The sequence below is a fragment of the Mizuhopecten yessoensis genome, unplaced genomic scaffold (genome assembly GCF_002113885.1).
Source record: "Mizuhopecten yessoensis strain PY_sf001 unplaced genomic scaffold, ASM211388v2 scaffold11139, whole genome shotgun sequence".
Taxonomy (NCBI): domain Eukaryota; kingdom Metazoa; phylum Mollusca; class Bivalvia; order Pectinida; family Pectinidae; genus Mizuhopecten; species Mizuhopecten yessoensis.
The window spans coordinates 289,958-316,060 of NW_018408899.1; the positions used below are offsets into that span (position 1 = coordinate 289,958).

At 34.8% G+C, this 26,103-nt stretch overlaps 1 protein-coding gene across 1 annotated transcript in view; it reads left to right on the forward strand.

Annotated features, from left to right (window-relative positions):
• Positions 1 to 249: 249 nt before the first annotated feature.
• Positions 250 to 26,103, forward strand: part of LOC110466605 (afadin- and alpha-actinin-binding protein B-like) — a 51,105-nt gene continuing 25,251 nt past the window's right edge. Inside the window, exons 1-4 of the mRNA XM_021523194.1 lie at positions 250 to 356; positions 17,304 to 17,517; positions 19,155 to 19,288; positions 23,290 to 23,458. Coding sequence (XP_021378869.1) covers positions 17,305 to 17,517; positions 19,155 to 19,288; positions 23,290 to 23,458 — 516 coding nt within the window. The 5' untranslated portion in view covers positions 250 to 356; position 17,304. The remainder of the gene's footprint in view (positions 357 to 17,303; positions 17,518 to 19,154; positions 19,289 to 23,289; positions 23,459 to 26,103) is intronic.

Here is a 26,103-nt window from a genome sequence, read left to right on the forward strand (position 1 = left end):
ATTGAGTGACGTCATATGGCGCCAAGTATAAATTTATCAAATTATGAGAATTTCGTACACAGATAGAGATGAAACATTTACTTATGTAAAAGAATTACGTTTTATATGTTCATATTTATAAAATATCCTAATCCACATATTTCAGATACCAAAAAATCATAGATGGTAGCTGAAATTATCTGATTACTCAATGCACAAAAATACGAAACTAATTTTATGTCGGTAGAGACGCATTGCTGACTCTGTGTTCGTTCCTTGTCGGTGTTTGCATTTGTGAATGTGAGGTCTAGGGAGAGTTCGAAGGAATGGGAGAGCTTATTCATAATTTCATTTGAAGGAAAAGCAACAACAAAAAGGTATTTTTTTATTTATGTTTTGCACGACTTAGCAAGGAAAGTTCTTTGTATTATGCTTTTTCCCCCTTCGATTCTGAAATAACAAATCCTAAACATTGATACATTTTTAGTTCAGATTATTTTCAACAGGTTGCTATCGCAGCCTTATTCTGTTTACACGACGTTTCGAATATTTTGTAGTTAGATTGTTGGTGAGTCATCGTCTTAATTCACAATTTAATAGTTCTTACACAGGTAACATTTATTAAAAATATTACAGCTTTACTGCAGGAATAAATTAATGATCTCGATGAGGTCACTTGGAATAATTGGGGGAATAATTGCAGTTTTTTTTTACAAGAAACCTGTGTACTGTCAGTACACCAACCAAACAGAAAACTGACCATCAACAAAATAAGATTATACATGCCTACACATTGATAAGCTATCGATGTTAACTTTGTATTCTAAAATCCAGTGAAAATAATATTCACCTATAAGCTAAGATTCAAGCTTTTAACATATATATATATACATGATACTTTAAATTCTCATTGGAGATATCTCTATGCCCTTCTATATATGTCATGATGTGCAGAAGATAAGGTCTTGGTGGTGGAAACGGTGAGTATATACATATAAAGAACGTATAAACACATACTAAATACTTTGTGTAAAATTGTTGAATACTTTTAATTTAATTTAAGCTGCCATAAACAGTCCGAAATAACTGACATCTCGTTCCTTATTTGTTTTTATGTGAAATTAAAGATTGAAAAAGTTAGGTCCAACACACAGTGCAGTTCTAAAACACATTCTGTAATGGATATCAGATGTTGTCTTAAATACCAAATACCTTAAAAAGATCTAAAGCCAAATAACCCTTTTACTTAGTGGACTGCACATCCCTGGTAAAAGTACTATATATTTTTTTTAACAAGAGCTTGTGATTTATATACTATCTGTGTATTAAAATTATTCAAGGGTATAAATCCATTCATATTTTCCTTGTCCTTGTATTACACGTTTTCAGCTTCTTGTCCTGAGTCCTGAGATTATACAGGTCAAATGTTACATTAGATGTAATTGATCTTTGACCAGCTTTTGATTACTCTCTAACAACATTTCAAACAGTTCCAAAGTACATGTAAAGGTTTATAAATTATAATAAACGTACAGGCATTCTGCAGTTGTTCCTTGAACACAGCTGATTAGAGTCTGGAAGGATTATTATTGTAATGGTATTATATTTTAAATCTCTGCCATTATTTGGTTAAATGCAAAACATGGCATATCTTATTTAAACGTTTAAATGCATTTAGTAGATCACCAAGAGTAATTGTTTAATAGTGGACTCAGCTAGATCTTTTGTCCAGCTGGTTGGGCCAGCCAGGGACCCCTGCAGTGAACAGATTTAAAGTTGTGGAAATCTGGACATGAGATATTTGAACTTGATATGGTTCAGCAAACTTCTTAATATTTATAATAAAGTTAATTAATTGACCTACTATTCACTAATGGTGCTTGCAAATGTACAAAACTAGCTGGTGTCACCATCAGTCAGCACCTGGGCAGTTATATATACAAATGTAGGTAGATATAAAACTAATTACTATATGACATAACAGCATGGTGACTTGGTGTACTCAGTGAGAGGACAGAGGTATTTTGACTATTTTGAAATTTCTCTTTCAAGAGAAAACCAGTGGGATGTGATGCATTTATATTAAATATAATAAAGTTGAAAAAAAATCCCAGCAGCAATGGACATTTCTAAATTTCTGACAGTTTCAAAGATTTGTACTGGAATAGTTGTAGAAAATAATTACCAGGTAGTATTGAACAGTAGATTTTTTGTCCTAATTTGGATTTTAATTCATATAAAGCAAAGGATTAAAAAAACAATTACAGTGGTTCCAGTACAGAATTAATCAGCACATTTTGACAACTAATGCATATTTGTTTAAGGCAGGAATAGTAGATAGCCCTTACTGTGAACTGTGTAAACTAGAAATAGAGACAATAGAGCATGTATTATGGGAATGTGACAAAGTACAAAATCTTTTACAAAATTTTGAGTTCTTATTAGATGCATTGATTATTCCATTTGATTATAATAAACAAACATTTCTTTTTGGTTTTTATAACTATAATGGACTTAATAAAAGTGACAATAGTATTATTTTAATAATAAAACAGTATATATATATATATATATATAAGGCAAGATGTCTTAAAGTGCCTTTATCTATACAAGGAATTAAAAGTTAAATTAAAGAACATTACAGTATTCAAAAATATATTGCAAATAATAAAGTCAAAATATATCTCATTAACTTCCAGAATGAGTGGGAAAAATGGAAAAGGCTTATTGATATTTCCTAGACATACATTTTGCCGATTGTTTATATGTGTGATCTAATTTTAATTTATTTGAAAAAAAAAGAGACAAAATTTAATTAACATTCAATGTATTATCTTAATTACTTAGCTACTGACACCTATATATTACCAGACTTCTATCCTTTAAATTGGTTTGTTTAATACTGGTACTTTTCCTCTTGTCTGTCTATCTTTCCGTCTGTCTTAATTTCTTTCTGTCCATTTACCTATCTTTATTTCCTCTATTTCTTTGTTTTCTTGTTACTCTTTTCTGATTTTCCTTCCTTTCTAATATAACATTACAATAAAATAAAATACCACTTACAAAAAGAGCAATATTAATTAGTATGAAAGTATGTGTGAAAGTGGAATTCATTATGTATAATGAAATGTATATGTTACTGTAATGTGAAAAATACTTTGAAAGTAAACAAATAAAAAAAAAATGCTTTTGGGACCATTTTTTAAGTTATTCAAAGGTTAACATTGTATTATTACTATACACAAGTAAACAAACAGGTCATTTTCAAAATTAAACCATACTTTATAATACAAAAGCCTGCTAGATTTTTGGTATATGTTGTACAAAGCATTGTTCAACTCTGTATATGAATCATCCATTCATTTTGAATTTGATTTAAAAAAAAAAAAGTCATCAAGTATTTCCTGGAAAATATATATAAATTACTGCATTGTTTTAAAATATCTGAAATCAATATTATACCAGTATGCAAGACCTACCTGCCATATCGTTTTCTAGCTAAATATGAATACTCAATTCCTGCAGGCTGAAGTCAAGAAGAGGACTATATTATATACAGGTCTTATAGCTAGGTAACAATACTGGGAGAACCCAGTCACTCCACCGCCACCACCTGGTTCAAGACTACTCGGTAGACACTCCCTAATGTTTAGTGCTATATATAGAATGAAATGCCCACATACACATACCGGGTACTATTGGATGGAAATACCTTGGAACTTTATCAATACAAAGTCATTATAGTGTAGTACATCAGAACATAACATTTATGTCCTTACTAAATACTAGTAAACACAATTATTTGTCCTTGGTTTCAGTTATCAGGGTTATATTGGGATCAAAGACAATAAATAAGCACCATTAGTTATATAAATAATTAAGAAACATTTGCCTACATGTTGAATATGTTAAAATTAATCTTAATGTAGACATGAACACTGATCATTTTGATAGAGTAAAATACTAGTGTGGTTAATTGCTGTTATAATTACCTGATCAGAACACATAACTAACTGTGGGGGCATGTACAGGTCATGATCATGATATCAAGGACATGTACTAGTGTAAAACAGGATGTATACCTGTAAGTTAGGATCATGTGCTAATTTTGGTGCTGATCTCTGGAAAGTAAACCTCTGAGATCAGATGTTGGTGCTAATCTCTGGATAGTAATTATTAATGTATGCAGTCTGATCAAGTACTAGTATTGGTGCTGACCTCTGGACAGTGAACCTGTAGGGTCTGATCCAGTACTAGTGTTGGTGCTGACATCTGGACAGTAAACCTGTAGGGTTTGATCCAGTACTAGTGTTGGTGCTGACCTCTGGACAGTAAACCTGTAGGGTCTGATCTAGTACTAGTGTTGGTGCTGACCTCTGGACAGTAAACCTGTAGGGTTTGATCCAGTACTAGTGTTGGTGCTGACCTCTGGACAGTAAACCTGTAGGGTTTGATCCAGTACTAGTGTTGGTGCTGACCTCTGGACAGTAAACCTGTAGGGTTTGATCCAGTACTAGTGTTGGTGCTGACCTCTGGACAGTAAACCTGTAGGGTTTGATCCAGTACTAGTGTTGGTGCTGACCTCTGGACAGTAAACCTGTAGGGTTTGATCCAGTACTAGTGTTGGTGCTGACCTCTGGACAGTAAACCTGTAGGGTTTGATCCAGTACTAGTGTTGGTGCTGACCTCTGGACAGTAAACCTGTAGGGTTTGATCCAGTACTAGTGTTGGTGCTGACCTCTGGACAGTAAACCTGTAGGGTTTGATCCAGTACTAGTGTTGGTGCTGACCTCTGGACAGTAAACCTGTAGGGTTTGATCCAGTACTAGTGTTGGTGCTGACCTCTGGACAGTAAACCTGTAGGGTTCGATCCAGTACTAGTGTTGGTGCTGACCTCTGGACAGTAAACCTGTAGGGTTTGATCCAGTACTAGTGTTGGTGCTGACCTCTGGACAGTAAACCTGTAGGGTTTGATCCAGTACTAGTGTTGGTGCTGACCTCTGGACAGTAAACCTGTAGGGTTTGATCCAGTACTAGTGTTGGTGCTGACCTCTGGACAGTAAACCTGTAGGGTTTGATCCAGTACTAGTGTTGGTGCTGACCTCTGGACAGTAAACCTGTAGGGTTTGATCCAGTACTAGTGTTGGTGCTGACCTCTGGACAGTAAACCTGTAGGGTTTGATCCAGTACTAGTGTTGGTGCTGACCTCTGGACAGTAAACCTGTAGGGTTTGATCCAGTACTAGTGTTGGTGCTGACCTCTGGACAGTAAACCTGTAGGGTTTGATCCAGTACTAGTGTTGGTGCTGACCTCTGGACAGTAAACCTGTAGGGTTTGATCCAGTACTAGTGTTGGTGCTGACCTCTGGACAGTAAACCTGTAGGGTTCGATCCAGTACTAGTGTTGGTGCTGACCTCTGGACAGTAAACCTGTAGGGTCTGATCCAGTACTAGTGTTGGTGCTGACCTCTGGACAGTAAACCTGTAGGGTTTGATCCAGTACTAGTGTTGGTGCTGACCTCTGGACAGTAAACCTGTAGGGTTTGATCCAGTACTAGTGTTGGTGCTGACCTCTGGACAGTAAACCTGTAGGGTTTGATCCAGTACTAGTGTTGGTGCTGACCTCTGGACAGTAAACCTGTAGGGTTTGATCCAGTACTAGTGTTGGTGCTGACCTCTGGACAGTAAACCTGTAGGGTTTGATCCAGTACTAGTGTTGGTGCTGACCTCTGGACAGTAAACCTGTAGGGTTTGATCCAGTACTAGTGTTGGTGCTGACCTCTGGACAGTAAACCTGTAGGGTTTGATCCAGTACTAGTGTTGGTGCTGACCTCTGGACAGTAAACCTGTAGGGTTTGATCCAGTACTAGTGTTGGTGCTGACCTCTGGACAGTAAACCTGTAGGGTTTGATCCAGTACTAGTGTTGGTGCTGACCTCTGGACAGTAAACCTGTAGGGTTTGATCCAGTACTAGTGTTGGTGCTGACCTCTGGACAGTAAACCTGTAGGGTTTGATCCAGTACTAGTGTTGGTGCTGACCTCTGGACAGTAAACCTGTAGGGTTTGATCCAGTACTAGTGTTGGTGCTGACCTCTGGACAGTAAACCTGTAGGGTTTGATCCAGTACTAGTGTTGGTGCTGACCTCTGGACAGTAAACCTGTAGGGTTTGATCCAGTACTAGTGTTGGTGCTGACCTCTGGACAGTAAACCTGTAGGGTTTGATCCAGTACTAGTGTTGGTGCTGACCTCTGGACAGTAAACCTGTAGGGTTTGATCCAGTACTAGTGTTGGTGCTGACCTCTGGACAGTAAACCTGTAGGGTTTGATCCAGTACTAGTGTTGGTGCTGACCTCTGGACAGTAAACCTGTAGGGTTTGATCCAGTACTAGTGTTGGTGCTGACCTCTGGACAGTAAACCTGTAGGGTTTGATCCAGTACTAGTGTTGGTGCTGACCTCTGGACAGTAAACCTGTAGGGTTTGATCCAGTACTAGTGTTGGTGCTGACCTCTGGACAGTAAACCTGTAGGGTTTGATCCAGTACTAGTGTTGGTGCTGACCTCTGGACAGTAAACCTGTAGGGTTTGATCCAGTACTAGTGTTGGTGCTGACCTCTGGACAGTAAACCTGTAGGGTTTGATCCAGTACTAGTGTTGGTGCTGACCTCTGGACAGTAAACCTGTAGGGTTTGATCCAGTACTAGTGTTGGTGCTGACCTCTGGACAGTGAACCTGTAGGGTCTGATCTAGTACTAGTGTTGGTGCTGACCTCTGGACAGTAAACCTGTAGGGTTTGATCTAGTACTAGTGTTGTTGCTGACCTCTGGACAGTAAACCTGTAGGGTTTGATCCAGTACTAGTGTTGGTGCTGACCTCTGGACAGTAAACCTGTAGGGTTCGATCCAGTACTAGTGTTGGTGCTGACCTCTGGACAGTAAACCTGTGAGGTCAGATCAAGTACAAGTGTTGGTGCTGACATCTGGACAGTAAACCTGTAGGGTTTGATCCAGTACTAGTGTTGGTGCTGACCTCTGGACAATAATCTTTTGAGGTCTGATCAAGTACTATAGTGTTGGTGCTGACCTCTGGACAATAATCTTTTGAGGTCTGATCAAGTTCTAGTGTTGGTGCTGACCTCTGGACAGTAAACCTGTGAGGTCTGATCAAGTACTAGTCAGCACATCTGGACAGTAAACATGTGATGTCTGATCAAGTACTAGTGTTGGTGCTGACCTAAGGACGGTACTTTTACGTGGCCATTAAATAATAATTGCCAATCATGATTATCTCTAAACTGTTTTGGAAATAAGATTTGGAAGCTGAAATATTCAAGTTTATTGCATTGGCATGTCTGACAAACAAATACTGAACTGTGTACCAATACATATGCTTGTTAAGCCTGTATATTGTTGTTGCTCTGATGTGTCCCCTTACTAAGTTACTTACAGAGTTATGGCCCTTTGCTTACTTTCCTGTGTCCAGACCATGCTATTGCGCATGTTATGATATTTTTACCTATAGACATATGCATATCTTTGCATGGCAGACTATAGTGTTGTTTACTAAATTTGGGGACGGTTGGCTCCTTAAATGCAAAGTTATGGTCCTTTATTTATTTTCTTTGCATGCTCTCCACTTTGCTGAAAAACTTTATTGACATATACGTATACATGTACATCTTGGCACATGGATATGGAATTCAAAACTCATGCAAGATCCTCGTCTTTTTGTGTAATGATATGGGCATTTTTATATACATTTATTAAAGAAACAGTCATTTATGAATAAACATTTCATCATGAAGATAAGTTTCAAAGTTTATATACTACATTTGTACATGTATATTGAAACCTCTAGTCGCTACATATAGTGTGAAAGATTTTAATGCATCCAGATTTTAGTTTTAAGCTTTAAGATCCCCGTCCTTGTTTACCGATGGCGTTTCTCTTAGTGTTTAGTATACTTTTATTTTCATTGTAATAAATTTGGACAAAACATTTTAAATTTCCAGAGATTTCATTGGTTGGGGTTGACCATTTCCCCTAAGGGAAATTTGAGACCTGAAAAGTGATTTGGACGAGATCAAATATTGACCAAGTGGCTAATTTTCAGAGATTATTGGACTAAAATCAACACGACAGGTATTATATATATACAGCAAAAGTACAGACCCAGTGTAAATGGATATTGACTCTCTTGATTACCTGCCTCTGGGATGTGTATTCATTTTACATGTGTGTGTGACAGGGAGGTATACTTCAGTTCTGACTTACTTATATCACTGGATTTAGGATAGAACACCTAGCTCTGTGATGAAGGTAAAGCTCATGGTGACTTATTGGCTTACAAAATAATCTAATGTATAGTAACATTTATAAGTTTATAATTTAAGTCATGACTCATTAAACTATGTTTATTTGTATGTTTTCTGGGGGTTTTGTATTTTATTATGTGACCTAATTTTAAAACATTGTTGCATGATGCTTGTTTTATCATTCCTAGTAAATATATTAAATGTATTTAGTTTGATATTTTGTGGTTGTTTGAGATGTATAGCGGGTATATATCTATGGTGAGGTAATATATTTAGTTTGATATTTTGTGGTTGTTTGAGATGGATAGCGGGTATATATCTATGGTGAGGTAATATATTTAGTTTGATATTTTGTGGTTGTTTGAGATGTATATATAGCAGGTACATTTGTATATATCTATGGTGAGGAAATATATTTAGTTTGATATTTTGTGGTTGTTTGAGATGGATAGCGGGTATATATCTATGGTGAGGTAATATATTTACGGTAGTTTGATCTTTGTGGTTGTTTGAGATGTATATAGCAGGTACATTTATATATATCTATGGTGAGGTAATATATTTAGTTTGATATTTTGTGGTTGTTTGAGATGGATAGCGGGTATATATCTATGGTGAGGTAATATATTTACGGTAGTTTGATCTTTGTGGTTGTTTGAGATGTATATAGCAGGTACATTTATATATATCTATGGTGAGGTAATATATTTAGTTTGATATTTTGTGGTTGTTTGAGATGTATAGCGGGGATATATCTATGGTGAGGTAGTATATTTACGGTAGTTTGATTTTTTGTCGTTGTTTGAGATGTATAGCGGGGATATATCTATGGTGAGGTGATATATTTACGGTAGTTTGATATTTTGTGGTTGTTTGAGATGTATATATAGCAGGTACATTTGTATATATCTATGGTGAGGTAATATATTTAGTTTGATATTTTGTGGTTGTTTGAGATGTATAGCGGGTATATATCTATGGTGAGGTAATATATTTACGGTAGTTTGATATTTTGTGGTTGTTTGATCAGATGTGTATAGCAGGTATATATCTATGGTGAGGTAATATATTTACGGTAGTTTGATTTTTTGTGGTTGTTTGAGATGTATATAGCGGGTATATATCTATGGTGAGGTAATATATTTACGGTAGTTTGATATTTTGTGGTTGTTTGAGATGTATAGCGGGTATATATCTATGTTGAGGTAATATATTAAGTCTGATATTTTGTGGTTGTTTGAGATGTATAGTGGGTATATATCTATGTTGAGATAATATATTTAGTTTGATATTTTGTGGTTGTTGGAGACGTATAGCGGGTATATATCTATGGGGAGGTAATATATTTAGTTTGATATTTTGTGGTTGTTGGAGACGTATAGCGGGTATATATCTATGGGGAGGTAATATATTTACGGTAGTTTGATTTTTTGTGGTTGTTTGAGATGTATATAGCGGATATATATCTATGGTGAGGTAATATATTTACGGTAGTTTGATATTTTGTGGTTGTTTGATCAGATGTGGATAGCAGGTATATATCTATGGTGAGGTAATATATTTACGGTAGTTTGATATTTTGTGGTTGTTTGAGATGTATAGTGGGTATATATCTATGTTGAGGTAATATATTAAGTTTGATAGTTTGTGGTTGTTTGAGATGTATAGTGGGTATATATCTATGTTGAGGTAATATATTTAGTTTGATATTTTGTGTTTGTTTGAGATGTATTGCGGGTATATATCTATGGTGAGGTAATATATTTACGGTAGGTTGATATTTTGTGGTTGTTTGATCAGATGTGTATGGCAGGTATATATCTATGGTGAGGTAATATATTTACGGTAGTTTGATATTTTGTGGTTGTTTGAGATGTATAGTGGGTATATATCTATGTTGAGGTAATATATTAAGTCTGATATTTTGTGGTTGTTTGAGATGTATAGTGGGTATATATCTATGGTGAGGTAATATATTTAGTTTGATATATTGTGGTTGTTTGAGACGTATAGTGGGTATATATCTATGTTGAGGTAATATATTAAGTTTGATATTTTGTGGTTGTTTGAGATGTATAGTGGGTATATATCTATGTTGAGGTAATATATTTAGTTTGATATTTTGTGGTTGTTTGAGATGTATAGCGGGTATATATCTATGGTGAGGTAATATATTTAGTTTGATATTTTGTGGTTGTTTGAGATGTATAGCGGGTATATATCTATGGTGAGGTAATATATTTAGTTTGATATTTTGTGGTTGTTTGAGACGTATAGCGGGTATATATCTATGGTGAGGTAATATATTTAGTTTGATATTTTGTGGTTGTTTGAGATGTATAGCGGGTATATATCTATGGTGAGGTAATATATTTAGTTTGATATTTTGTGGTTGTTTGAGACGTATAGCGGGTATATATCTATGGTGAGGTAATATATTTAGTTTGATATTTTGTGGTTGTTTGAGATGTATAGCGGGTATATATCTATGGTGAGGTAATATATTTAGTTTGATATTTTGTGGTTGTTTGAGATGTATAGCGGGTATATATCTATGGTGAGGTAATATATTTAGTTTGATATTTTGTGGTTGTTTGAGACGTATAGCGGGTATATATCTATGGTGAGGTAATATATTTAGTTTGATATTTTGTGGTTGTTTGAGACGTATAGCGGGTATATATCTATGGTGAGGTAATATATTTAGTTTGATATTTTGTGGTTGTTTGAGACGTATAGCGGGTATATATCTATGGTGAGGTAATATATTTAGTTTGATATTTTGTGGTTGTTTGAGACGTATAGCGGGTATATATCTATGGTGAGGTAATATATTTAGTTTGATATTTTGTGGTTGTTTGAGACGTATAGCGGGTATATATCTATGGTGAGGTAATATATTTAGTTTGATATTTTGTGGTTGTTTGGGATGTATAGCGGGTATATATCTATGGTGAGGTAATATATTTAGTTTGATATTTTGTGGTTGTTTGAGATGTATAGCGGGTATATATCTATGGCGAGGTAATAAGGGTGTTCGCATGTTAAATTAATAATATGGTTGTCAAAAAAAAGGCAATGTAAATGTAGACAGTTATGTGAATATTCATTATCGTACCATTTCATATAACACATTGAGAACCTGCACTGTCGGGATTTTCCATCCTATATATACGTAAAGTCATGTACATATTATATTTTTAGTTCAGTGAAATTCAGTACTATTACACGTATACTATATAAGTAAATTGATATCCTGACCCAATAGGCTTTCAGTTTACTCATATTAAGAGGAAGTTTCCAAAGTACACAGAAAAATCCTGCTGATTGTACTTGTTGATTGTTATATATATTTGATCATTAAAATCTAAGTGATAAAATTGTTAATGTTATACACAAGTTAAAGGAACAGAACATTCCTAATATGTACCTGATCGCATGTTTCACGTACCATGCAGCATACATTTTCTTGCTTTACAATAATTCCTCTTTTTACACTGCACTTCTATAGTTATAAACCCTCACACCTCCTTACAATAAATTAATGTCTGGACAGCAAGCTCTGTTTACTCAGAGAAAATGACACAACAAGGTATTGGCGGAACATGGCTCATTTTATTTTTTTGCCATCAATTCAGCATTTGGAATCCAGATACACATAACTTTGGTTATTAATTTCAATATATTTAAAAATATGTTTTGATTAATAAATACATCCATTATCTTATCAGGCCTAGGTTTAAATGACTGTGTGCAGAATGTTAATTTTGCTATATTTTACAGCTCATGATACTCTGAACACCAGTAAGACATTTGCTATTAATTGACCATTTGTTATGCACAGTTGAAAATTATTGAACTTTTATTAAGGTTTACCCCTCGGTGATACACAGTATATATATATACATGTATAGGCAGTGATGGTGGCATGATCAGCATTCGGTTTTTGTTTAGCTCTGTTTCTACAAAAGTACAGTATATGAAGTGCTACATGTATAGGCCAACCAGATTTGTACCATTATTGCATCATAATTCTTCTCAGCATTTGCTGTTCAAAGCAGTGACAGGTGAGACATAATCCGAGGAATTCTTGCTTTCAATAGGAAACCCGGTTATTTTCAGTGATCTGATGCCCCAGTTATTACAGGTCATTGTATTGTTATAATTGTATCTGTTCTCATTTTGTTATTGTCTTCAAAATTTGACAAATAATTTTGTCTGAAATGTTTGATATTGATATACGTATACCTATACATTGTATATATACACACAATATACGCTGATCTCAAGTTAAAGCTACCAGCTAAGTTCCCTTGATAAGGACACATTGGAATGTATTGGTGGTAATTTGTGTCAGGTCTGTGCTAATTTATGTTCAATATGTGTACAGATCAAGGGTGTGTTATCTGTGTGAGGAGTGGATCGTCCCCACATCAGGACTGTATTAGGGACATAAGTAAGGAGTTGGTTGATAACTTGTCACCTACCACCATAAAGTTATTGAAGTCAATATTTGATGGGAACCTCAAACCTATGATAGGGCTTTCATTTTTCGCAAAGAGGAAAACAAATCTTTGTATAAAAAAGTACCAAGTATATGCATTACAAAATGTATGTTGTCTCATAAATTAATTAAAAATGGTAATTTTTTAAATGAATGTGGTTCATTTTACATATTTTTGAATATAAATGAAATTTTTAGCCACTTGCCTAAAGCAATACATTAAACACTGAAGCACTTTTTCTCACTCCAAGTGCTTCTGCTAGGAGTCGCACCTGGGACTACGGAGTATAATAGTGAGCTAAAGGGAAATTCCAACTTGCTTAATCAGTAAATATACTTCCCTTCCATGGAACTACCCAGTAATCCTCAAGTTTTTTGCTTGTGAAAGCATATGATAGGTCCAGGTGATCAATGTACATTATACCCAGATTCCTTTAGGGATGCCAATATAACTTTCAGATTACTTTTTCGAAATGCCACTACCGGACATCAAACCAGAAAGAAGTCATATGATAGTCCTCTTAGGACAATTCTAGTGTGATACATTTCATGTAGTACGATATCTATACATATACACAGTGTATAAAATGATGACTTTCACAATATCGCACAGTGAATATTATACACAATTTTCCGAGGAGTTGTGACCCACCAGATGAACTGTTTCCCTCGGCCTGCAGCCTCGGGAAACAGTAAATCTGGTGGGTCACAACTCCTCGGGAAAATAGTTTTGACTGTTGACTGATAAGGCATGAAACAACTGTTTTGTTACTTGACCAATGAAAAACAAAAGATTCCATGTCAAATGTGATGTTTAGATCTACCGACAGACGACCGTCAACAATCCAGTACCAAAAACGCTTGGTCATCGGGGTGCTTGTAATAATAGGTGCATTCGATTACCTAACACGTGACCAGTCAACAGTCGTAGGGTAGCAAGCACCAGTTCATCACGTGACCAGTCAACAGTTTCACGATGACCAGTCAACAGTTTTACGGTAGCACACATTAGTTATAGTTCGTTTGGTGAATTGTCTGGGAAACAGTCGAAATTGGTTATATAGCGAGTCGGGTAACAAAGTAATATAAAATACACATTTGATATTATAAGTGCCCTATCTAGCTAACCTAAGCCACGTACTCTAAATCGCTTTACAGTACGTACATAGATATACATTTTATTTCAATCAATACAATATGAATTTGAGCTGAATTAGCAGGAGCTGCCTTGTCAGGTGCTTACTACTAGTCCTATGCCACCTGGCTAATATCTCCCTATGTGTGTATGCCTGCATGTGTGCTGGAGTTGTATTGTGTTCTGTTTGTAGTGGGACTGTGCTTCCAACCGTATAATTTATAGGGCCACCTCATGATCACTTGAATGCAACAGCAAAGATACCGCAACATCCACCCCAGACCATTTTATACTCCACCTGGGTTGTTGGAGTTGTGTGGGCAGGAGAAAAACACTTTCTCTGAATATTCCATGCTTAGGACGGCTTCGGGGATCGAACCCCGACCGCCTGCGTACACGTGGAAGGCCGGAGTGTTAACCACCTGATATGACCAATCGGCCCATAATATAGTATAGTTCCTTTCGTAAAGCAACATGACGATAACTTGTTTGAGTAATCGCTCATTGTACAGGTAGTATTAAAAATAGTTATACTTTCACTTTAGCTAATTATAAATGATAGTATAAGTGTACATCTGTCTGAAATATTTAAAACATGTTTTAAAGAATTGTATTTGATATAGAAATAAAAACTTATTTAATATCAAGATCAACAAACAACATCAGGTAGGGATAATTTTTTTGTGATTGTTTTTTCTGGTAAGATTTTATAAATCGATAAATGTATATGTTTATTTGAGTGAGAATTTCATGTAAATTGAGACAGTTTTATATTGCTGCTTTTCAATAAACCGACCTAAAATGTAGCTACCTTTGTGATATGTTTGTGTCACTGATATATATATGTAAGTGAGCACAGTCACGAAACGGCTCCATGTTATAGTGTATTACCATTGTATATATGGACCAGGTATATATAGGTTTTCAACATACAAATATGGAGGCTGTCATCCTTTCTTCATTTAAACAACATTTTTTTCTTAAAAATTTGAGTAGCGTGTATCAGTGTTGATTCAGGTTAAATAGAATGTTCCATGTTGTGAAGGATTTATTGGTGGACAGTATTTTGGAAAATCATGGCAAAAATCATCAATTTTCTGATGTTGATAGATTCATGGAATGCTCATGTATTATATCAGATTCAGTTTTTACTTGCGGATAAAAGAATGTTTGAGAAGTTGGGGCCTGCAGTTTCTATAAAACACTACATGGAGACTTTTTAAATAAATGAGCAAAATGGACAAGGTAATATGTACAATGTACATGAATATGAAAGAAATTTTATCACGTCTTGCAGAGACATTACTATACTTTTTTTTTCAGAATTTTTGCACTCCATGAGTTTTTTTTAAAGATATACATGGTCAGCCTTAATTTTATGTAATGTTTATGTTGGAATTTTGTGTAGAGGCTTAATTGTCAATGGATGGTACTGTAGTTTAATTATATATATATCCTGCTGCAGACATCCTGCTGCGGACACTCTCGTTCCTGTTTTACATGATCTTGCCATTTGTATATTGATCAGGTCCCCAGGGGCTCCCTGAGGTCAGAAAGGATGTATTGATACCAGTGTGCTTGTTTATTGGTCAGACTTAAGTGTACAATGCACATCACCAGAATCTAGTATCGGTGTTAAAATATCTTGTCCTCGGTACATCAGTGTTAACATCAAAAAATGTAAACTGTACGGTAATTATTTCACCCAGTTGTTATTTTTCATGTTTAAAAAAATACCTACCATATTAGCAAAGTGTGTTGAATTTGCCGTTTCAAGATAAACGTTCTTTAATTAGGTCGTTAGCATCATCATCAATCTTTATAGATCTGTACCATCATCATCAATCTTTATAGATCTGTAGCATCATCATCAATCTTTATAGATCTGTAGCATCATAATCAATCTTTATAGATCTGTACCATCATTATCAATCTTTATAAATCTGTACCATCATCATCAATCTTTATAGATCTGTACCATCATCATCAATCTTTATAGATCTATACCATCATCATCAATCTTTATAGATCTGTAGCATCATCATCGATCTTTATAGATCTGTAGCATCATCATCAATCTTTATAGATATGTACCATCATCATCAATCTTTATAGATCTGTACCATCATCATCAATCTTTATAGATCTGTAGCATCATCATCAATCTGTATTACATTGTCTTTTGCCGAGATGTTACACTGTAATCAGAACTGATATAGTTCTAAACAATCTCTGTGGTGTAGAATTTAAGGGTTCATTGTTTCACAAAATATGTGAAAATAACATTGCCATGAAAATTATCCTTGACACAGTATATTGTTGTCAGTAGATCTAGAAAACAAGTTAATATGACATATAATTAATATAAACACTGTTAAAAATTAGCAGGAGCCAGTGAGTGAGGGATTGAGATAACCAGACAAAATACAATATTATACATTTTATGGAAGAATATATTTTTTATTGCAAAATGTAGAAATTGGACTTCAATATATGATAAAGAGTGATATAAATTCAACACAGTCCAAAAAAATGCTATTCATTGATCATAAAAGTTTTACATTTAATTAATAATTATTTGAAATTAAGATTATTTCACATATTTAGTTGATAAGCCATAGGAAATGTGCCTCTGGTTGCATATTCAGGGAGCTAGAATTCAATTTATAAACAAATATATAGAGAGTTGATGTGTACAAATCGTAGCATATGTATACAGTGAACGTTTCAATACTCCATGCTTTTGTACAAACAGTTCTTACACTTGGGGATTCATACATATAGTGAATATTAGTCTTCCAAACAAAACAACATTATGACTGAATTTCAGTGAGATTTGTGCCTTTAATGGTTGATTTACTTTCAATTGTACCTATGATGTCAACATTCAAAATAATTTCATTCATGACCAATTTAGTGTTTAAGTACAAAAGTCCTCCATTTTATAGGCATAGCACTCCAAAATAATAATATTGACATGCATGCTTACAGCTCAGGTATACATTGATCATTTAATGGCCTACAGGGATGATACATTATGTATGTACATTGTATCTACACTTGGGTCTGAACTTTTGGTATAAAGGTGTATATTTATAAAATGTCATTATGACCAGGAATAGTTGTGACAGCAGCATTCTCCTTCATATTGATCATTAAATGCTGTGAAATCTTATCGTAGATTGTGATCAGATAGATTTGTTACAGATGACCGATTCCTGATTCAGTGTACTGGAGACCAGCTAATACACAGCAATTCCATGGTACAAATAGTATAAAGAAATCGTCTTTGTCTTGTCTCCGATACAGCATGCATAACGACCTGGATTTGATCCTCCCTCTATTGATTGCTATACTGACTGTTCTATTTACAGTATGGCTGACTGGAGCGTCCTGAGGAATGCTGGGAGGGATTACCTGACCCTATACGGGAGTCGTGATGTCACAGCCTCACTCAGTGCGATGACAGCGACGACAAACTGTACAATGCAGACGCCGTCATCGTCCTTTTCGTACCTGGATAAGACTGATGAAAATACATTCTGTTGTTCTGAGAATGTGGAAGACTGTGTTACATTCCTAAACCAGGTAAGATCTCACCTTTGTACAAAGTGTACCTGGCTTGCTGGTCAGGTGTACACAGTTTACCTGTGAAAGGAAATGGTTTTAACAAGACGTGGACATGTTTTCTTTGAGTAGATAACTGTTAAGTCTTTAGTATGATCATGAAGTATTTGTCATGGGCTACACGTGGTTTAGTGATTGCCAAGCATACAATACATGTACAGTTCCTCGTGTGCGTTGAAATCCATTCATATATAGCGTCTTGGCTTTAAAATGTATCTACGGCCATTGATAGTGTTTCTCTTTACTGGTGACAGGCCGGTTTGCAACACATTCGTGTTAACATTATAATTTTTAGACAAACAGTTGATAATCGGTAAGAGTAATACTAGACACATACACACACCTAGTGTGCACAGCAGTCAGGTAATTAGGGCAGGTAACAGAATTGCTAGTCAGCTATAAACAGGTGTTAATGTAATCGGCCGCATAATTAATAGGATATCATCAGTAATAGGTATTGATTTCTGTGTCGACCATTGTGTGCCTGTGTTTGTAGGTTGGGATAGGATACAATGGCATTATTGACAATTTATAGAGGGGTTTCTCAGGTATATATTGAGTATTAGTGGATGTGTTTATTTGGTGTATTGGGTATCTATTTATCACTGCCTGTGTACATTAGAGGTTCAGAATGAATTACAGTGTAATAGGAGTATTGAAAATGTGATAACAGGCTTGTCAACAATTTGTACAACTCTTTTCTGTTCACCTTGTACGAGTACACTGAGGCTAGTATTGTTGATTGTTAAGTAGGTTTCTGTTCATTAACATCAGATCTTTTTATTGCCTCCCAAAGACAGGAATCTCTACAGCCTTTGTATGTGGTCTTTTAAGGAAATAATGCCAGGTTGGGGGGTAGATATATACATTAGACCCACTATAATCAATTGAAATAAACATAGTAATTTGTGTTTCTTTATTAGGATGTTACAAACATACTTTAATTAGTTTCTACATGTTAGTTATACATGTATACGTACTGTACATGTTGTTAAACATAGATCTATGTTAAAATAGCAATAACATGAATGGCCATACGAGTGAAAAAAGAATCGCTCATAATGAATTATATAAAGGTACATGCAAGTCACATGTAACTCTATAAAGACGTAATTAAGCACTCTTGATGTACCATGTACATAGACAGACTAATCAATATCATTATAGGACCACAATATCTGAAAATGTAAGAACAATGTTTCCTGATTAGATTAGAAAAATATTTTCAGAATAGTTTTAATGGGAATATGCAAGTGTACATTGTATGTCTATAACTATGTAGTAACTAGTTAGAAAAAAATGATAAAATAAATAAAATAGATATTTGAGTTTATCCTAATTTCCGTTTTTCCCCTAGGGGCTTCTCCAGATTTGACTTAACTCAATCATTTATAATATCAGTGAAAATAAAGACGTGGACTCATATCAACCTTGGGCTTATACTAACCATGGGTTTATTACAGTGAAATGTTATAGTCATATATATATATGTCCCTTAGACTCCATTCATCATCCACAGGACAGAAATCTCTAACAAGGAATACTTCTCAATTAAGAAGTGGCCATCTGTGACCAATATAAGTGATTTGTCATTGTAGGAACTGACCGCCTTGGGTTTCCAGACCATCGATCATGGTGACGGAGCTACAGAGGTGTCCCTGGTCAACAGGCTATACGAGATATTTCGACTTCATCAGAAGGCCAGACGTTTCAGGGAGGAGCTGGAAAACAGGTACATTCACTGGAAAATGATGTACTGGTAAAACTAGCAATGTATCTCAAGAATATGATTAAAGTTTGAAAGAAAAAGACTTGATATCAACTTAACTCCAGTTTGCTATAAATTTTCCTGCTGGAAGTTATACCAGCTTAAATATAAAATGTTGCCCATTAAGCTTTAAGTTACAATTTCTCAAAACTTCACATCATACTTGCCAACTTTTTGAAATTGAAAATGATTTGAAAACTAACACTTTTAAATGGCATCTTTTGAGATGTTCTTTGACTTGAAATCGACAGATCTTAGAAAATAAGAATAGTTTAGCAAATTCACTAGTTGAAAATGCTAAAAGTTAGGGTCCAAAATCGGGAGTCTTCTTCCAAAATAGGGAGACTTAGCAAGTCTTTCATACATGAAAGAGATATTCCAGTTACAATAATCCCACCAATGAAAGGAAAAATAAATACAGGAATAGGTAGGTGTTTGAAGGCAGAGCTTGAAGTAAACTTCTCTTCGTAGTGCTTCAAAGTTATAAGGTGCCTACTAGGGTGGGGATATACAGTATGAAAAAGCTCTAAGCTGTTCCCCAGCTGATAGCAAACAACAAAACCCACAAGTTTCTGTTTTCGGTAACCATTATAGATCTATAGATAGCCATAGGAAATCCTATTGATTTTCTGTGCCGTTATCGACTGGAAAAGCCTCACCTTCCTCTGAGAGATCACCTCAGTTTGGTGTAAACACATGTGTTTTGTCTCATTTATCAGTGATTAGCCTGACAGATAAAACTTCTTCGCAAGTTACCACCAACGAAGGAAGATTAGCACTAATTTTCCTCTCTGTAGTTGAACATGCAGAGGATACATAATATGTTGTCTGTTTAATGTTCATTCTCCTGTCTTTTGAAACACGGTCACTCACCCAATCTTGGATTCACCAACCATGTCCAACCGGTGAACTATTTTTTCAAGTTAACGACAAAGAGAAATGGTTTATATACCTGGTAGTTAACCCGTATTTCAGATTACAAAGCGCAAAGATGTTATAGAACAGGTTCTTTAGGGGTGATTGTATTTTTTTTTTTATCGTTTTCCCAGTTACCCTGTATGTAAAACTATTTCTGGTTCACTAGCTATGATTTCTGTTAAATTTGACCTAGTAAACATGTAATATTGTTTTTCTGAACAATACTGTTTGTTCTGTTTTGAATTGCTATCAAATAAAGTGGTGAAAATAAAATCATAAAAATGTCAGAAATTGTCTGTTTTATTGTAGATAATTTTGCATCATCTTGAATTGTCTTTTTGTCTGATTATCGTATAAATCATAAACCTATTAATTGTGCTCTGTTGGTTGGTTGTAGTTCATTTGAAACTGAATACTCTGTCGAGTTATGAAAAAAAAAAAACATACTGATGAGTTTATTTTTTTATCAATTTATCCAGTCTTGTTTAAAAAATAAATACTGGGCCAAATTACTGCCAAGTAGTAAACTGTAACTTTATATTTTAGTTAAAATGAAAAGGTGGCCTTTGGGTTAGATTTAATAAGTCAGTAGTGCATGGTGTAAATGATTACCTTAATGAAATCTTATTACAAGGGACTAAATAATTATACCCAGTACTTGTATTACAAAGTTTCCCGTTGATAATTTCATTAGTAGTGACGGGATCAGAGGTATATTTTTACAGAACAATTTATTGAAATAATTAAATTAAAAAATAAATGTGTAGTTCTGAGGAGAGACACCATGTCCTCTCCTTCAGGTCAGTTCTGTTAGGTTTGCTTGGATGTACCTTGGATCACCTGATGTTAATAATTAATATATATATGGAATTTATGAATTTTGAAGGAAAGTATACATCTTGTTGCTATAGGATCCAAATTATCATAAAAATAGGTTTCATGTATGAACAGTTTCTGTTGCCTGTCAATGAGCTACTCTTGTGGTGATCTTAATACATACTGGTATATTGCCATCATACAACTAACAGATATGTTGATACCACATTTAAACCAGGCTGGTCACACAATAGTACCTTTCAGTGTCAAAGTTTTGACAAGTTTTTGTTTATTTGTTGCTTGGTGAAATCATTACATTTTTATGACCGTCTCTATCTCATTCTCCATCTAGAGCAAGCCTTTAAATTGTGGCTGTGTGATGGTATGTCAGTATGTCCATTTGTGTTTAATAGTAATTTTATCTTCTACTTCATACAGATTTAATTAGTTGTTTGTTTCCAGTGCACATACTTGTTATTAATTTTTTAAAGGACACAAATCCATTACCTTGTACCTTAATTTACTATAGTGGTGATAATATTAAAAGGCAAGGGATCTTCTCCTTAAAAAGGAAAAAAATACAAAATGGGTACTGCATGTGGTTATTACTTTGATAAATGGCATTTTTATCATCATTAATGTGTTATTGTATTATTTTTTCATAGAATTAATACCAGAAAAAAGTTGCTTTTTTATGAATCTTTAAAATTCATCAATGTAACTACAAGTGTTATACTAAAAAACATGTTCAATCTTGGCAATGTGTCTTAAAAATTTGAATGAAATGTTCAGGTATATTTTCTGTCTACTGAAAACAAGTTTAATCTCATATCTAATTTCCTTCATAAAAACTGCATCTAGTCAATTATATGTACATTTACTTATTTATTAAACCTGTACATGTATATACAAGTAATATATCAGATAAATTAAGAAAAAACTCAAAGAAATCCCAAAATAATATATATATTGATCTAAAACTGCTTATATTGAACAGTGTGGCAGCCTTTTAGGGTGAATCTATGGGTTGATTTGTTAAAGCTCCTACATAATAAGAAATAGATAATGATGTTGTTTATCCTTTACTTTTTTCATTAAGAAGAGATTGTTATCACCTTTAGTTCTTGGCCAATCAGAATCACTAAAAGTTGATGAGATTTGACTGAATGATTACTAAAACCACCATGCAGATTTCTTTTTTGGCAATACATGTACCAGATGTTTTAATACTGAATCTGTAAGGTAATGATAATGTACCTGCAGCTTCAAACAGATATTCATAGATTTACATGTAAATAAGCTTATTACCTGTAATAATTTTTCTACTTTTGTATATGTTGGTACAAGTGTATTATAGAGAATCGAAGCGTACTAATATTTGTTGTTCCACTGTATAACTGTGACCAGGGGTGTGTACATGTGTGCGCGGGGCAGTCGCCAGGTACTGGCAGTAGGTCAGTGGTTTTACTAAAACCTGGCACTTCCTTTATATATATCCAGTTATCAAAATGAAGTGACATGATCAAAGTTGTCATCCTACCTTGTCAAGGATCTTTCAGTGAGATTACACTATAGTACATGTACTTTAAATGACTTTAGTTAACGTTGCCCTACTATTTACACAGTATATGTCCATATAGCTGGTTTGAAGACAAAAATCTCTAAGCCAATAAATAAATGTTTTACCCAGTATTTTGAATTGGAATTAAGGAAATAACATTGAGATAAATTTTCATTTGATTTTAAATTGCCTTCCAATTAGTAGTCGGTTCCAAAACTGTTGTAACATACACATTTCCGCAGAGTTAGCTGGCCATTTGTTTAGAGTTGGTTTGTGATGTTTAAGTAGAGTGAAGCTGCATTAAGAGATCAACTAACAAAGCACTAGTGGAACCTTCAGAAACCTTATTACCATGAGGAGCTCAACCTTCTTGTTCATATATTCTTTTATAAAGTTGTTTGCACACAAGATTAAGTATTGCATATTTTTTTTATATAAATATACAATATGTATATGCATTATGAAGATTTTTTAGTCCGTTCCTTTATCTGCAACTACCGGTTATCTAAATAGATAGTTGATAAAGCAGTACAGTAGCTAATGAATTTAGTACCCAGGCAACATGCAAATTACAATAAAGTCATGTTTCAGACACTAAGTGTGCTGCTGTTTTATTTTCTCTTATTTGGTCATCTGATTACTGATCGAATGCCATCATTTGCTGGTACAGATTGCGTCGATTGTCCAGTGAGACGGAACACTACCAGAGCTCGAACCATCGTCTAAAGAATGAGAAGGTGCAATTGGAGCGGGAGATTGGCAAGGAACAAGAAAAATGTCGACAAGTTGTCATTAAACAGAAGTCTCTGTCGGAGAAATTCAAGGCAGAGAAGGATGAGGTGTGTATAACAGTACTTACAGACAGATGTAGTTGTGATGGAAAAACAGAATCTCTGGTTCAAGAGTTGCTTATGGTAATATTGGCTTGGTCCGATCATTTTAGTCTTGTTGTTGAAAATGGTTTGTTCTGGCTTTGATGATATCATGCATGGTTGTTATGTGGGTGGGAAGGATTTCTCGTAGTCATTGCATTCGTATTTGCCTTAAAGGTTTTTTCAAATTAAAAATGTTTTTGACAAAAACCTGTAAGAAGGCAGTACCTAAATCGGATCAGTACCCAAATCGGATTACTGTTTGCAGAAATACTTATAAATCAATAAATTGCACCATATTTTGTCTACAGATAATTAGTTTCTAAGTTCCAATAGCACCAGAAAACGTAATTCAAACTCAAATGTCAGTGTTTTGATTACGTTTTTAAAAAATGGTGTGTGTGACGACTATGCATTCTGTTTTGGACTTTATGAATAAATTCACACTAAAGAAATACTTTTTGTCATATAAACTCTAAAGGTCATCATAAAATGTTAATATGCTGACAAAAAAATACTCATTTGAAGTGTAAGATACTGCAAAACTCTAGCCTTGATTCGATTTGGGTCCTGACATTCGCAAAAACCAGAACTGGTCATTGGTGACTTCAGAGCGTTCTTTAAATATCTCAAGTGACCCCTGGGTGCTAATTTCGTTTGTAAGAACACCCATCAATATTCTTCTTCGATACAACCATAAATGAATATAATTCCTCATCAGATTTTTCAATGAATGAAGAAAATGATGGTTTGGTGATCCGAGTTGGGTACTGTCACCTTAAACTTAAATTTAGGATATTCTCATTAATTATTTGTAACTGTTTTGGATGTACCAGTCATTAGATACACAACATGAATAAGGTATAATGTATTGTACCTGATGTATTTATCAAGAATGGATATATTCACAACTTTTCATGTAATCAAGATAAAAGGTATTCAGATCCTGTCTATAGCTATCTTATAACTGTTTTTTCTTGTTAGAGAAAATTCACTGATCTGTTGAAAATGAAGGGAGAATTTTCACAGAAAGTAATATTTTTTTCTCCAAATCCAGCAAATCTAATTAAAATATAGATGCTTCAGGAAAAAATCAATATCTTTCAGAAAAGTTGTCTAGACTCGAAATTGGTTAATAATTTGCTGGTCAGTCTGGTGTACCAGGTGACATTAGCCTAGAGTCAGCATGTCTGGTTAAAGGTATAGGTTGTGTTCATTTATTTACAGCAAGTGTATACATGGAAAAGTCAATATTTTGTGTATGATCCAGGATAGAATTAATCTTCGTGATTATTGCAGACTGAAAATTAAAAAACAACATATTGCATCATTTAGGAGGGGCTTTTGAAAATAGATTGATAAAAAGTTGACCTTTTATGAAATCTATGAAATAATTTTCAATAGGTTTAGATTAAGGGATTAGAACTTTATTTGGCATGAAATTAAACATCACTTATGTATGATTTCATTGTTGTACAATATAAATAAAGGTTGAGGACCCACAGGGATAAAAAGGCAGGGCTAAGTATATATACAGGTATACATAGGGGAAATGGGTGGTGAATCTTCAAAATAGACTTCTTTAAAGACCTTAACAAGGGGGTCAAGAAATTAAATTTGATATGTAGCATCTCTTGTCCAACATCTCCTGTGGTACCGTGTACATGTTGAACTGGTTAAAGTACAGTAGTATATGTAATTGTTATAAGTCAGCTATTGTAATGTGTGTTTTGTACTGTACAGGTACATATATATATATAAACAAACTGTATTAATTACTGGTATAGATACCATTAATCTTGTTTGATGGAGGGTTAATGGTTATACTCATGTCCCTCTGTGTTGTGTCACTGTTGTCTCGAGGAGGGATAATGGTTATACTCACATCTCTCTGTGTTGTGTCACTGATGGTCTTGAGGAGGGATAATGGTTCTACTCATGTCTCTCTGTGTTGTGTCACTGTTGTCTCGAGGAGGGATAATGGTTATACTCACATCTCTCTGTGTTGTGTCACTGATGGTCTCGAGGAGGGATAATGGTTATACTCATGTCTCTCTGTGTTGTGGCACTGATGGTCTCGAGGAGGGATAATGGTTCTACTCGAGCTCACATCTCTCTGTGTTGTGTCACTGTTGACTCGAGGAGGGTTAATGTTCTACTCATGTCTCTCTGTGTTGTGTCACTGATGGTCTCGAGGAGGATAAATAGTTCTACACACGTCTGTGTTGTGTCACTGATGGTCTTAATGGTTATACTCATGTCTCTCTGTGTTGTGTCACAGATGGTCTCGAGGAGGGTTAATGGTTATACTCATGTCTCTTTGTGTCGTGTCACTGATGGTCTCGAGGAGGGTTAATGGTTCTACTCACATCTGTCTGTGTTGTGTCACTGAAGGTCTCGAGGAGGGTTAATGGTTACTATTCCCATTCCTGGGCTGTCATAAAAAAAAGCAGTTAAAATATTGAAAGTATTTATGGCAAATTTGAAATATAGCTTCTGTGTAATTAGGGCCCCGTATCGGAGATACGGGTGCCCTATAGTAATCACTTGGTCTGTCTGTCTGTCTGTCTGTCTGTCCGTCCGTCCACAAATTTTGTTCCTGGCTGATAACT